The 15,302-nt window shown below is 43.0% G+C and overlaps 1 protein-coding gene across 7 annotated transcripts in view; it reads right to left on the bottom strand.

Moving 5' to 3' along the window:
• Window positions 1-9,125, bottom strand: part of kmt2cb (lysine (K)-specific methyltransferase 2Cb) — a 59,855-nt gene extending 50,730 nt beyond the window's left edge. For 5 of the 7 annotated variants that reach the window (XM_060873732.1, XM_060873733.1, XM_060873738.1 and 2 more), the window contains exons 1-2: window positions 8,301-9,124; window positions 4,459-4,620 (exon numbers count right to left, since the gene is read on the bottom strand). In XM_060873732.1, coding sequence (XP_060729715.1) covers window positions 4,459-4,619 — 161 coding nt within the window. In that variant the 5' untranslated portion in view covers window position 4,620; window positions 8,301-9,124. Of the gene's footprint in view, window positions 1-4,458; window positions 4,621-8,300 lie in introns of all 7 variants that reach the window. The other 2 variants (XM_060873737.1, XM_060873739.1) reach the window with 1 other exon arrangement.
• Window positions 9,126-15,302: the final 6,177 nt, after the last annotated feature.

Raw genomic sequence — 15,302 nt, 5'->3', positions numbered from 1 at the left:
GCGTTTTGGGGGCGGAGCTACGATCAAATCGTTTATCGTTATCGCCGTCGACACTGAAGCGTAACTGTCTCGTCACGCAGGAACATCGGAGAAGAACCTGAGACGTTATTCGTCTGTTATTCGCCATCACCTCGGTTCGAACTCTCACACGCAGAAGGAGTTTCGTCTCTCGCGGCTCCAGCTAACTTCCTTCGTGCTTTACCGAATGAGCCGAAGTTATTGTGACTGCAGCCTGCTACAACATGCTAAACTGGTAGCTATAAGTTAGCCACATTAGCTTCGCTATTCAACCCCCCAACGTATCCCTATCAACTCTGTGCCTGGGAAGGGAGAGAAAGAGAGAGAAAGAGAGAGAAAAATAGAGAAAGAGAGAGGGGGGGGGGAGAGAGGATAAAGTAGCGCCGGCTCTATGGGGTGAAGAGAAAACCTGGAGTGGAGTTTCACATGGACTGGAGTTTGGTGCACTACAGTGAAGAGAAAAACCTAAATATATCTGAATAGGAAGAAGCTGTGAATCGACACCACAATGCTGCAGAGTTCGGCGTCCTGATTGGTCCAAAAACTGGTGATTAGCTTCCTCTAACGGCAGCTCTGACAGTAGCGCAGGTTCTGATACCGTATCGTAGGTTCTGATACCGTATCGTTTCCATAGTAACAACAAGCGAGTGACCATGTTACTGTCAGCTAGAACGCTCTTCAGAGGAACGTTTTAAATACGAAAAAATAACGCAGTTTCACTTCAAACTACTGACTCTTCTCTGCTAGCATGCTAGCTAATCAGCTAATTTACAAAAAAGAGTGAGATACATAAACCAGCGCTGTGTTTCCTTTTACACTAAACGCCGGGCTACATGTTAACAAGACACACGTTACAATAAACATCGCTTCGTTCGTTCAGTGTTAAAATGTCAAATCTGAATGTCTCTTAACGCCGCTAGCGCTTCATGAAGCTAGCAAGAAAAGAAAACTCGGGCTGTCACAGCTACTTGCTAGCTATCTAGCTTAAATGCTAACCGTGGCCATTAGCCAGGTAATGCTGGTTAAAGAAGTCAGTATTGTAGTTAAAACATTGAGATAAAAACTCGGACAGTTGACGTAACCAAGCTATAGTTTAATAAATAACATTAAAAATTAGTCCATGAGTCTAAACTGATTCAAATGAACTTTATAATGCGAATAAAAAAAAAAATAGAAACAGTTTAAAGGTTTAATGACAAAGGAAATACACCATTTTTAAATCAAACGCAGATTAGGATTCTATCCTCACCAGTAAATAAATAAATAAATAAATAAATAAATAAATACCCATCACTGTTCTTTCCTGAACTGAATCACAATAATAACTCGTTTAGAATGTCATCGTTATTATAAGATAGTACAGCGATTTTGTCTTCAAACAGACATTTTGGGACGTTCGAAACTGTACAATAAAATGCTAAAACTAGAGGTAACTAAATTTAGATTTAACCACATAACTAACAACCATCCAATATCTTCAGGAGACTTAAAATAAAATCAGTTTCACTGCTAAAGGAACACTGCCATGTTTCTATAGTAACCTAAATTGACCTAAATGTGGTGAGAAAAGAGTCGCCTGTGGGGATAAACACTGACTGGTACAAATGGCACAGCCACATGTGGGTTCAGTCAAATCCACCTGACAGCAGTGTGAAGTGACGACTAACATCACCTCACGTCACGTCACGCCTCACACCGTGTCACGTCACCTCACGCCGTGGCCTAATGGTTAGAGAGTTTGACTCCTAACCCTAAGGTTGTGGGTTTGAGTCTCGGGCCGGCCATGACGGAGGTGCCATTGAGCAAGGCACCAAACCCCACCCGACTGCTCCCCGGGCTGCCCACTGCACCGGGTGTGTGTTCATGGTGTGTGTGTGCACTTTGGATGGGTTGAACACAGAGAACAAATTCTGAGTATGGGTCACCGTACTTAGCTGTATGTCACGTCACATCGTCTCACATAATGTCACCTTACGTCACCTCACGTCATCTCATGTCACCTCACATCGCCTCACCTCACGTCACATCACTTCACGTCAAACATAAGTCTCACAGAGCAGCCAAAAAACATACGTACAAATGAAACAAATTGGATTGTTATCAAAACAAAACTAGTGTTTGAGTGTGTGTTATGTGAGTGTGAGAACGTTCTGTGTGTGAGTTGTGTGAGGACATTGTGTGTATTGTGTGAATGTAGGGCGTTGTGTGTGACAATGTGTGTTGTGTGTGAGTATGCGTTGTGAGTGTGTGTGCTGAGTGAGTGTGAGAACGTTGTGTGTGAGTGGTTGTGTGAATGTGAGAATGCTGTGTGTGTTGTGTGTGTGTCAGGGTGTGTGCATTGTGTGTGAATGTGTGTGATATGTGAATGTGTGAGTGTTGTGTGTGCTGTGAGAGTGTGTGGTGTGAGTGTTGTGTGAGTTGTGTAACTGTGCATGCATTGTGTATGTTGTGTGACTGTGTGTGTTGTGTTGAGCGTGTGTTGAGCGTGAGTGTGTGTTGAGCGTGAGTGTGTGTTGAGTGCGAGTGTGTGTTGAGTGCGAGTGTGTGCTGAGTATGAGTATGTGTTGTGTGAGTATGTTTGTGTTGTGTGAGTGTGTGTATGTGTTGTGAGTGTGTGTAAGTGTTGTGTGTTGAGTGCGAGTGTGTGTTGAGTGCGAGTGTGTGTATGAGTTGAGTGCGAGTGTGTGTATGAGTTGAGTGCGAGTGTGTGTATGTGTTGTGTGTAAGTGTTGTGTGCGAGTGTGTGTAAGTGTTGTGTGCGAGTGTGTGTTGTGTGCGAGTGTGTGTTGAGTGCGAGTGTGTGTTGAGTGCGAGTGTGTGTTGAGTGCGAGTGTGTGTTGAGTGCGAGTGTGTGTTGAGTGCGAGTGTGTGTTGAGTGCGAGTGTGTGTTGTGTGTGTGTGTAAGTGTTGTGTGTGAGTGTGTGTTGTGTGTGAGTGTGTGTTGTGTGTGTTGTGTGTGAGTGTGTTGTGTGTGTTGTGTGTGAGTGTGTAAGTGTTGTGTGAGTGTGTGTTGTGTGTGCTGTGTGTGTAAGTGTTGTGTGTGAGTGTGTTGTGTGTGAGTGTGCTGTGTGTGTGTAAGTGTTGTGTGTTAGTGTGCTGTGTGTGTAAGTGTTGTGTGTGAGTGTGTGTAAGTGTTGTGTGTGAGTGTGTGAGTGTGCTGTGTGTGAGTGTGTGTTAGTGTGCTGTGTGTGTAAGTGTTGTGTGTGAGTGTGTGTTGAGTGCGAGTGTGTGTTGAGTGCGAGTGTGTTTTAAGTATGAGTATGTGTTGTGTGAGTATGTGTGTTGTGTGAGTATGTGTGTTGTGTGAGTGTGTGTATGTGTTGTGTGTGAGTTAGTGTGTGTTGTGTGTGTGTGTAAGTGTTGTGTGTGAGTGAGTGTGTGTTGTGTGTGTTGTGTGTGAGTGTGTGAGTGTTGTGTGTGAGTGTGTGTGTAAGTGTTGTGTGTGAGTGTGTGTTGTGTGTGCTGTGTGTGTGTAAGTGTTGTGTGTGAGTGTGTGTTGTGTGTGCTGTGTGTGTAAGTGTTGTGTGTGAGTGTGTGTTGTGTGTGAGTGTGTGTTGTGTGAGTGTGTGTTGTGTGTGCTGTGTGTGTAAGTGTTGTGTGAGTGTGTATTGTGTGTGAGTGTGTGTTGTGAGTGTGTGTTGTGTGTGAATGTGTTGTGTGTGAGTGTGTGTAAGTGTTGTGTGTGAGTGTGTGTGCTGTGTGTGTAAGTGTTGTGTGTGAGTGTGTTGTGTGTGAGTGTGCTGTGTGTGTGTGTTGTGTGTGCTGTGTGTGTAAGTGTTGTGTGTGAGTGTGTGTGAGTGTGCTGTGTGTGTAAGTGTTGTGTGTGTAAGTGTTGTGTGTGAATGTGTGTGAGTGTGTGTTAGTGTGCTGTGTGTGTAAGTGTTGTGTGTGAATGTGTGTAAGTGTTGTGTGTGAGTGTGTGTTGTGTGTGTAAGTGTTGTGTGTGAGTGTGTGTTGTGTGTGCAAGTGTTGTGTGTGAGTGTGTGTTGTGTGTGTAAGTGTTGTGTGTGAGTGAGTGTGAGTGTGAGAACTGCACCACAGTACCAGTGATATAGCAGCGTATGGTGATGAGGTTATTACATCACACCTGGCTGTTACAGCTGAGTACTGAATATCACAGAAGACATAATGAGAGAAAAACGAAACCCCAAACACGAGTGTTCTGAAACCAGCAGTCAGCAGTCGCCGTGATGAACCATCACAGAACCGCAGTGAGCTCAGGTTAACACGTGACGTCAACGTTTATTTAAAACAACGTGTTTAATTCCTGTGAACGTAAGGGGAAAAAAAAAAAACATTTCACACCGATATATCTGTAGACAAATAAACAAGTGGGCGGAGCCTTAATCAGCTTCCAGGTACATCCCCTTTTTCCTTCCTGTCAATCAAGCGCTACGACCAAATATAGAAACGAAAGAGAAAAAGATCCGAGTGACTCACTTCTTCCTCTGTCTGGGTATGGATCCGACATCCTTTCGAGGCCGGCCTCTGGGCCGCCTGTCGTTGTGGGCGGGACTTCCTGTGGGCGTGGCCACAGATCCACCTACAGGTGGCGAGGGTCCTTTATCAGAGGAATCCAGAATCTTCTCCTCTGATGACATTCTGATGAGAAAAGGAGAAGAAAGAAGGTGGATGAAGTGTTTTACTCGGTCAGTGTTAATAGTGTTCATGTGGGTGGTAACATTCAGCACTAGTGCAGACTTCGTGTGTTTTAGTGCACCAAGTCAAACGTGAACCAGGATTTAGTCCTGAGAAATGGGAACCGATACGAGCGCCACCTGAACACCGCAGTCCACAGGTCAACACCAGTGAACTCACGGTTAGCGCGTCGCAGCCAAATCAATACTTTTCTATTCTTGTTTATTTGTCAGCGCTACGGTTCGCTCCTCTGGCACCTGGCCCTGTTTGATTCACTTCCCGAGTCGATTCAGAGTCGACCGCTTTCTGGTTTGAACTTGTTTGGAAGCTGAATTCAAATCAAAGGTTCTTGGGCCCTCACCAGACCAGAAATACCACAGAGATGGAGAACAGAGCAGACAAACAGAATAAACACTGTACGACAAAACACATGAATCTGTCAACTTCAGATTTTAAGCTACGGGTCTGTATACGTGAACACGGGAACGTGAAGGTCTTCATCCAAACCCTCATGATCATGGCAAGGAATCAGTTCATCCTGATCATGAGTTGACTCATATCTGTGACTCATGTTTGAATAAAAAAAAAAAAAACGAAGCCGGTCCTTTGCGCATCGTCTTTCGTGCTCTCAGATAAACTGAAATATCGAAGATAAAGAACTCGTCAGCGTATAAACGCAGCTCGTGACTGACGACGATCCTCCTGGAACTGACTCGACTCGAGCGTGAACACGTCCTGACTGAGTCAGTATCAGGTGTTAGGTCTAGCAGGAACAACACAACAGTCAAACAGATCCACGTTTCTCACGTCATGGATTCACACTATAAAACCGCCCACGGTTCCACCAACACAAACGCCAGCTCCATGATCACATGAGTGTGGCTCGAGTGTGGCCACGGACGTCGTCTTCTCTATGATTGTCAGTGTTCTTGCTCGTCACATGACCGTTCCCTTCCTCGCGCTGCTAGTCATCCTCACTGCTCGCTTTAGAAACATCCTCACTGCTATGCTTCATCACTGACGGCTTCCAGCAAATGCCAGAAAACCTCATCGACCTCGCGGAAGTGCGACTGTGTAAAACGTGTGTTGTTACGAGCGCAGGTGGAAGATAATGACAAAAACATCACATCGTGATTCTCTTACATTCTAAAAAAAAAAAAAAAAAAAAAAAAAAAAAAACTATTAAAAATTTATGACCAATATAAACCCGTCTAAAAATTAACGTACACTAAAAATAATAACGTCTGTGTATTTTACCAAGTAAACTATTAAGTACGACATTTTACTATCGCCTCAGTTTCTTCTGGCTTGTAAAAATCTTTACGATTAAAAAAAAACGTAGGAAAAGATTTATTAGCTATTGTCATGTAATAAAAAGCCTATTACATAGTAACAGTAATAATTACATTTTTTTAAAAAAAAAGACTTTTTTTTTTATAAATTATAAATAAAACATCCAAACTCACAGCTTCAATGGGAACAATGCGATGTTGGGATCATAAGATTGTAAGTTGTAAATGTTTACAAGATTTTCCTACTAATTTAAGAATAGCCTTAACGATGTGGCGTTTGTATAATGTTCAAAAACGCAGCTATTTTTGTCCGAACACGTCGTAATACGATCTTTTTGGCAGCATCTTCCACCCAGTCATATTTAAAACCCGAACACTTTGGTTGTCGAGTTGGTTTAGGTGGGATTTTTCACTGGTAGCAGAAATAAGCAAGTGTTAGTGGTGAGCTGAAGCACGAGGTCAGGCGTATGGATTTCACTGAGATGCCAAGAAAGACGAAAATCCTGTTTGGATGACAACGTGGTACGACACGCTGAACGTCTGAGGGGAAAACCGCTACGTCGATGATCAGAACTGAAGTGTAACAGCAAAACAGACCCCACGTTTCTACACAAGTCTAATTTATTCCGTACTATAAATTATGCTCAGGCAGAATTAAGATGAAGCCTAAACTGAACAAGTGTGATGCTTGTTCAGTTAGCTGTAGAGACGCGAGTGCTGGACCTGCGTGAATACGGCCGAGGCGTTTGTGACTGAATGACGGGTTCACTATCGTCGCTCTTCCGCTTTTCTCTGGCCACCTGTGTGTTCAGCTGATGGGGCACGTTGCCAACGTGACGCTGCCTTTCTTTCCAGGCATTATGCGGGATCCCTCGCTCAGTATGAATAAACAGTTACACTCCACATGAGCCTACATCACTCAGGGCGTGAAAACAATAGACACGCACACCGTACGTCGCATAATACGACACGACGCTTACATACAGCTAGCACTAAAGTCCAACATCTCACCAAAAAAAAAAAAGCAAACAATTCCCCAAAGGCTTCTGTTCTGTGCGAGCTGTATAAGAAGAGTCACAGATGACACCTTTGATTAAGTCCTGTTCACTGACTTTCATGACTCAGCATGCATCGAATCCCACGAATAGTTAACAAACATCAGGAGCTTTTCATCCGCCACTCTTCGTAGTCAAATCGTCGGACGCAACGACCACAAGAACAAAAATAAATCAAATAAAATAACTGGTGCGTTTACACGACGGTCGATAGGTTTTTCGAGCTTTCTCCGCCATCGCTCGTCGCCTGAAATGAATTAAGGTCTTCTGGTTATTTCCTAGACGTGGAAGTAAAGTTCCACCAATTTACACAAGCCGGAGAAGGAAAGGAAACGAGGATTCGAGACAAACTCGGAACAAGGTACGACCATTAACGGCGAGGCGGTCAGCGAGAAGTTAGTAAGACCGTCACTAGCTGTTAAACGGTTCGCAGACATAACGGACGGAATCATTTCCAGCGTGAAAACGTGTCAAATCATTTATCAGTCGAGAAGGTTTTCGAGTGTTCAGGAAGAAGGAGAAGAGGGAAAACTGAAGGCCTTTTGTTTAAGCACTGAACACAAAGCAAAGTGGTTCACATGAGGGGGGCATGTCCAGTCTTTGTTCATCTGACTCAGGAGCCTGGTTCTGGTGCACGGGGGAAAAAAACACAATTACTAACTGGTCAAGTCCGTTTATAAGAACAAAACAAAATAAAACAAAATGACTATTTTATACAGAGGACTTTTCTGCGTTTTGAAAGCCGACTGATTTATTAAAGTCCTCAGATCCAGATGGTGGGTTTTTTCTTTCTCTTGCGTGTGAAAAACTACTTCGTCCTTCGTTTATTATTCTGTTTACGTGTTTTTCTGAGCGACAAAAAAAAAAACAAGAGCAGAAACTTCAGAATTCATAAGAACAAACAAACAAACAAACAAACAAAAACAGAGAAGCAGAATGTTTTGCTAACTGTTAGCTTAGCATCGTGAGAGGCCAAGTTGGACAACGACGCGGTATTGAAGCCGGTTTTACCGCGATATAACACGTCAAACCGAGCCGTCCTCGGAGGGTACAGACGTTTACAGACGTGTCCGTGACGACGTGGAGGGAAACAACACACACACACACACACACACACGCAGCGAAAAGGAGAAAAAAAGAAAGAGAGAGAGAGAAAGAGAGAGAGAAAGAGAGAGAGGGGGGTAAATAAAGTGTCCGGTGACGTGTTAGCTTAAAGCTAACTGAGGTACTGAAGGGGAAACGTGATACCTAGCAACAAAAACGCTGTGAGCTCGTGCTCGTGTGCACGCGCGCTTACCTTTTATTTCTATACACACTAGAAATGTATGTCCTTCATGTCAATACCGGTGTGAGGGACATAGAGCACTTTGTTGGGGTTTTTTTTTCTGAGTGTTTTCTGAGGAGACCGAGGAGGAGGAGGAGGAGGAGGAAGAAGAGGAGGGAGGAGGAGGAAGAGGAGGGAGGAGGAGGAAGAGGAGGGAGGGGGGGGTGAAGAAACAGACCACTATGTCGACATTAAGACTCCGGATTTGAGAAAGTAAATCCAGTTTATACTCCGAATCCGAGTCAAATACGTGAAAGTAACATCCAGATATCCGAAAGGCGGTTTGTTTAAAGCGAATCCCGTCCGGATGTGGACTTTTTATTCCGCTTTATTCTTCATCCCCACATCGTGAAATCCTTCAGGGTTTTTACATCCCTGTGCTGTTGGGCTTTTCTTCCCAACGATGCTCGGCTCCACAAGCCGAATCGGTGCGATATAATAATCCTGTGGCAACTGACACGAACCCTTATTTCCATGAAAAAACAAAAACAAACATATATGATATTTTCCGTCAGGTCGAAGCGGAGATTATTCCGTGTTTGTAGCTTCGCTGCTGAGCAAAAAGCTGCCAATTTAGAACAACAACAGGAGAAAAAAAAACACTGTTTATACAGAAACATCCGCGATTATGTTACATTTCCTGTCAGGTTTCGCCTTCAGCTCGTCATATAACGAAGAGAAACGTCTCACGGTGAAAATCCCGCTGTAAATAAATCGTGTCGTAGAAAAAAAAATCCCATTAAGACACAGATATTAAAGTTGTAGCTCGCACTCCGACGGTAGCCATATTTGAGTGCGGTCGCATCACGCCTTTGAGTTCTCTCGCCACAGAGCCGAAAAGTAGTTCTCGGGTTTAAGAGAAAAGCAGTTTCGTGTGCGTGTATGTCAACAAACGTGTTAATGAATCGATTGTTAATTAATCAGCGGTTCTACAGACTCTACATTTGACTATAGAGACAGTGAGGTGATGAGAGAAAAACATTTTCGCAAGAAAATAAACTGACCGTGCGGAGGGATATACTGGAACGCTCAGCAGGTGAGGCGACCCTTTTTTTTTCTTTTTTTTTTTTTTTTATAACGGATGTCTGGAAGATGTGGTGCGGTCGGAACGGAACGGAACGGATTCGGTTCTGTTTCTCCTGCTGAGAAAGATGAGCAAAAACAGGAGCATTATTTAAAGGTGCAAATAGCAAAATGTTTCTTAAATTCCTTACTCGTCCAAATAGCCTGGAAGATATGTGTTAAAATAACAACAACAACAACAACAACAACAACAACCATGAGCAAAAGTTTTTAAAGTTCTCACTCACTCATCTTCTACCCTCACTCACTCATTTTCTACCGCTTATCCGAACTACCTCGGGTCACAGGGAGCCTGTGCCTATCTCAGGCGTCATCGGGCATCAAGGCAGGATACACCCTGGATGGAGTGCCAACCCATCACAGGGCACACACACTCTCATTCACTCACACAATCACACACTACGGACAATTTTCCAGAGATGCCAATCAACCTACCATGCATGTCTTTGGACCGGGGGAGGAAACCGGAGTACCCGGAGGAAACCCCCGAGGCACGGGGAGAACATGCAAACTCCACACACACAAGGCAGAGGTGGGAATCGAACCCCCAACTCTGGAGGTTTGAGGCAAACGTGCTAACCACTAAGACCGTGACCCCCAGTTTTTAAAGTTGCTGAGAAAAATTTGTTTGGAAATCTGACGTCTGACCCAGAAATCTTTGTTTCTACATTTCCAAACCATTCACTCGATCATTTTTATAGACTCTCTAAAGATAGCTTAAGATCCTGAGGGTGAGGCTTCGTGAACATTGCGGTGAACTGGAGAGTATAACAGAAACCTCACGCCTATCTGTTGTTTTGTGGAAACCCAACTTCACTTTTACTTTTAATGCCATGTAATATTCCTTTACTGAAGTGTATCCCACGAAACGCTAAATCTTACACGTCATCCATCGGTTGTCACGAACCGGCGGTGCGGCTTCTATAACAGACAAATATCTAGTGAGGTCCCAGTTATACAAGCTGTAGCTCGCACTCCATCAGCAGCCCCATGTGAACGTGTCACCGCTCCGTATTTTCACGCCACAGAGCCGCGAAGTGGTGCGTCAGTTTAAACGAAGTCCAGTAAGGTTAATTTGTCTGACAACAAAATATTAACCTTTACGGATTATTTAAAACACACGATTTTATATATATATATATATATATATATATATATATATATATATATATATATATATATATATAACAAAATTAACAAGGAAAATAAAGCGATCCCGCGGAGGGATATATCGGAAGACTCCATTTCTTTCTCCACCTTCACAAAAAGCTTGTTAAATGTTCAATTAACGCTAAAATAGAATGCTAGTATATCTCACTTTGTCTATTCCTGCTGACTTAATGTTATCAATTATTAAAATCTATATTCCTATAAGGCAACATGTCTTCCGTTACTCGTCGTGGCATCATCGCGATCAGTGGAATACGGATTATTTAGCCGACAGGTTCTACGTTCACACTACAGAGTTACATCTAATTTGTAGTTTGTTCTGGGTTTTATTGTGGGCGTGTCCTGTTGTCACTTGTGGGTGTGGCCTGGTCCGTTGTAGTATCAAGATCAAGACAGTAGATATATAGATATAACTGAAGTCTGTTGGCCTAAAGTGATCACTTAAAGTAAGCACTTTTCTAAACCCTAAAGCACAAAAGTGGTGTGATAGAAGATCACAGAAACACAGAAAATAGGTGCAGCTATGAAAAAAAAAGGACCAATCTTTACTTAACACACCTTTAAACAGGTGACGAATCATTTGGGAGCCGAATCCTACAAGTGAGTCGAATCAAATGATTCGACTCACTGAAAAGAATCCAAGTTCTGGAGAGGCTGAACAGGAATGGGCTGAACATCAGGAGAAAAACAGTAGAACCACAGCGCCACCTACAGGAAATAAATACGTGTATATAATAAATGTGTAATTAAACAGCTATAAGCACGTCATCTGGAGGCGCTGTTTATCTTTCTATCACTTTGTAGTCAGATTTCACTTTGTGTTGTTGTTTATCACACGTTATTTCTTTCCACATGTAGGTATTTTTCCTGATGTTTTTCCCATGATGCTCCACGTGTGTTTACATGAAACCACATGTGGGCAAAACAAAGCCAAACACACACATTTATTTTCTTTTAAACCCAATTAAACCTTCAGTCTTCCCTCATGGAGCAGTGAGTTGTGTGTGACTGGACACAGAGGGATCTGTTCCTGACTTAACATTTTCTCAGTGTTTATGATTTAAGACTTTTTTTTTTTTACTCTGGTGTAGAACCTAAGTGCAATTGCTAACATGTTTCACCAGGGGGCAGTGTTACGCTGCACGTGTTACTGAGCAAACACAAACCTTTACACACGGTTCTGCTTATTATCCATGTGAGGACCTTCAAATAAAAGCTGCTGTGTTCCTCGTGGGGACCAACACAATGTCCCCTCAAGGCAAAAACTGTCAGATATTCCTATATTTATGTGGACATTTGATCCCCAGTTCACACACACACACACACACACACACAGGGTAGGAAAGGCTTTGTTCACAATACCGGGGCAATCCAATAAAAAGTCAATACGTCATGAATATTATAGCAAAAAAAAAAATAAATAAAAAGCATAAATTTCTTAAAAGAGAGGAAAAACAGAAAGGCTGTTGAGAGAACGACTGTTACATTAGATTCTTCTATAACGTAAGTAAGAACAGGATCTAAGGCATTTCACAGATGTTCCACAATATTAAATGTAGCTATAAACTGCTAAAAGTTTACATTTCGTCACGTGAAGATCTTGTGCTACGTCTCAGGGCAGTCAGGTGACATGTACGTTTTTGCTTTATTGAGAAACGTAAAGAAGATTTCAAGGATTCGAACAAAACGCAGGTGAAATGGTGAGTGATGCGTGGCAGAGGCGGAGCTAAACCAGGAAGTAACCCGGAAATATGAAACGATACTAAAGATCTAGAGGTCTGAGAAAGTTTAATGTGGGTTTAAATTGACAAAGAATTTTATTATTCTGTTTTATTCTTCAGTAATATACAGTTCATCAACACGGTGACTCATTCCAGGTGCCTTCCAACATTTTTAAAAATATAATAAATAGTTTTTGACATAACTTATTTAGAATGTTAAAGAAATGACAATAAAGGCACATGCGAGGATCACTTTTACACATTTTTTTCTGGATAATCACAATATTTGGTCTTGTATTGATTCCTTCACAGCAAAAATAAAATTGACCTTTAATAGGCATAACAGAGGGGGCTAATATTTACGCTTCGAGTGAAAGCGTAACATTTGCTTTCAACAGTCGTGTGAACAGAAATCTGTGTTGAATGACAAGTATCTGTGTAGTAAATTCACACAGTGCTGTGTGTGTGTGTGTGTGTGTGTGTGTGTGTGTGTGCATAAAGACGTGTCTTATCACTCAGCAGCAGCAGCATGAGGCAACTCTGTGCCATAAACCATCTTATGTGGTGCTCGACTAACATCCTGTCGAAGAGCATCGTTTAAACCTCCTTCTTCTGCAAGGAGAAAAAGCAGACGAGCGAAACGGACGACGACACCGAGTGAGCTGGACCTCCTGATTTAATCCACTGGACAACTTCAGTTTGTGTTGAACATCAGCAGTGCAGCAAATAATCAAAACTAAATAAAACAAAATACACAATGCAGCTCAGAGCAGCGATTTGAGGGGTCCAAGCACCATCCAGTCCGGTGGCTTATTTCTACCACAGAACAAGTTCAGCTTCTGAACAAGCGTCCCGTGAAGCGTGACTGGCTGATGGGGGGGTCGGGGGTTGGTTATGTTTTTAGAAATCTATTTCATGTCTGTTGTATGAATAAAGTACTAAATGAAGTGCAACAGAGAATCAGGAATGAATTTTAACATTTTTACAGATTTCTCTAAAGAAAACAACATCGCAGTAAAAAAAAAAAAATCTTAGCTATAATTAAAGCAGCAGCGTCACCTGAGATGTTGTAAATGAGAAGCAGATCTGATCATGTGTTCTGCAGTGCTTACAGTCACCGCGAGTCTAATGTTTAATGTACTGATCAGGTTCAGAGCGAGTGTGAAACACGAGATCGCTGGACGTCGCCGTCTTGTCTTCCTGCTCTGCTCTGTGATCGACATGGACCCATCAGCCCCAGAGCAGCTACCTGTTACACTCCGTTCTACTGACTGATGCTGCTGCTTTACACACCACGGCAAAAAGACCAAGTTGATAAGTTTCCGGTGTTTACAAAAAAGTCCCAGTTCTCCCAGAGATCAGCTTCCTTCTGACTCTCTGTGTTACTGGGATGATGAATTATGTACCGTTCGTCTCACTGCGTTCTGTATTCCTGCGCAGAGGCTTCACACGTGGCCAGCTAGCTATTAGTCACGCTAACGAGTAACAGTCACCTGAGAACGCTAGCTGTCATTGTGTTGTCCTGTAGCAGGACTCCTCGTTTACATGTTCCGAGGCTCTCGGTTTCAGAAGTCCATTAAAGAATCCGCCGCGTGACAGATTTACAAGCCGACATCTCCGTATCTGCTTACAGCTTTGTGTAAAAACCAGGAAATAACACGCTGTGTGTTGCGCTGTTACTCCTCTTACACCAAGACAAACCTTTTATATTTATTTATCTATCTATTTATTTATTTATTTATTATAGAACAACTCCTTGTCTGTTTCATCCCTGAAACATAAAAGTTCCATCAACGTTCAGTAGATGTTACTGCACCACGTCTGAGTCTCCACACATTTGTTTATCACTTTATCTGAAGTCCCTGTGAATAAATGAAAGAAGAATAAAAAACACTTTCCTGTGAAGCATCCGCTGTGTGAGTTTCTGTGAGCGAGCCGTCACTATAGAAATGATAACGTATTAGAAGGAGTACGTTAAAACCAACCTGTGGCCGTGTGAATAGATTTTGATGATAAATTATTAATTTGAAAGCCTCTAAATAGGCCAAAGATAGAAGGTGTGAGGCTCGCACACAGGAGCCTTCACGCTCCACAGAGACCAGGAGAAACGTATATTTGTTTCAGAAATGTTGAACTGGGTCAGAATCAGAATCCCCAGTTTATTTTATCCTTCAATTTGGTTTATTCGGATCAGCGTACGCCCTCAGGTGAGATCTCAATACGCAGCATCTCAACATCTCGACGTTTCAATGTTTCACCCCAGATTAGGAACGTAATACAGAGACATTCGCTGTTCTATTTCTAACTATATCATCCATAAGCAGGCAGGTTTACTTCACGATTCCTTGCAAAAAAATGCTCCAGATCTATCAGAGAGAGAGTCGATCTCCTGCACATAGACCTCTACTAGTAATTCCACTAGGATAGGATTTGGATCTTTTTGTGCTGTGGGTTGTTATTGTGCTGGAAGGTGAAACATTTCTTTATCTTCAGCTGTCTAATGAAGACCTGCAAATTTGGGACATGTGAAGAAAGAATTTCACAGTGCTGTGAGATGTGACAAAAAATAAAGGCTTCTTTCCAGTCTTTCTGTACCTGCTTTCCCAACTCTCCCAGCTCTCCCAGTCTCTCTTTACCAGCTCTCCCAGTCTCTCTTCCCTAGCTCTCCCAGTCTCTCTTCCCTAGCTCTCCCAGTCTCTCTTTACCAGCTCCTCAGTCTCTCTTCCCTAGCTCTCCCAGCTCTCCCAGTCTCTCTTCCCTAGCTCTCCCAGTCTCTCTTCCCTAGCTCTCCCAGTCTCTCTTCCCCAGCTCTCCCAATCTCTCTTACCTAGCTCTCCCAGTCTCTCTTTCCTAGCTCTCCCAGCTCTCCCAGTCTCTTTTCCCTAGCTCTCCCAGTCTCTCTTCCCTAGCTCTCCCAGTCTATCTTTACCAGCCCCTCAGTCTCTCTTCCCTAGCTCTCCCAGCTCTCCCAATCTCTCTTACCTAGCTCTCCCAGTCTCTC

Source organism: Tachysurus vachellii, chromosome 7 (assembly GCF_030014155.1).
Source record: "Tachysurus vachellii isolate PV-2020 chromosome 7, HZAU_Pvac_v1, whole genome shotgun sequence".
In the NCBI taxonomy this organism is placed as follows: domain Eukaryota; kingdom Metazoa; phylum Chordata; class Actinopteri; order Siluriformes; family Bagridae; genus Tachysurus; species Tachysurus vachellii.
The sequence above is the reverse complement of the archived record's forward strand: the minus strand, read 5'-3'. Positions and strand labels throughout refer to the sequence as shown.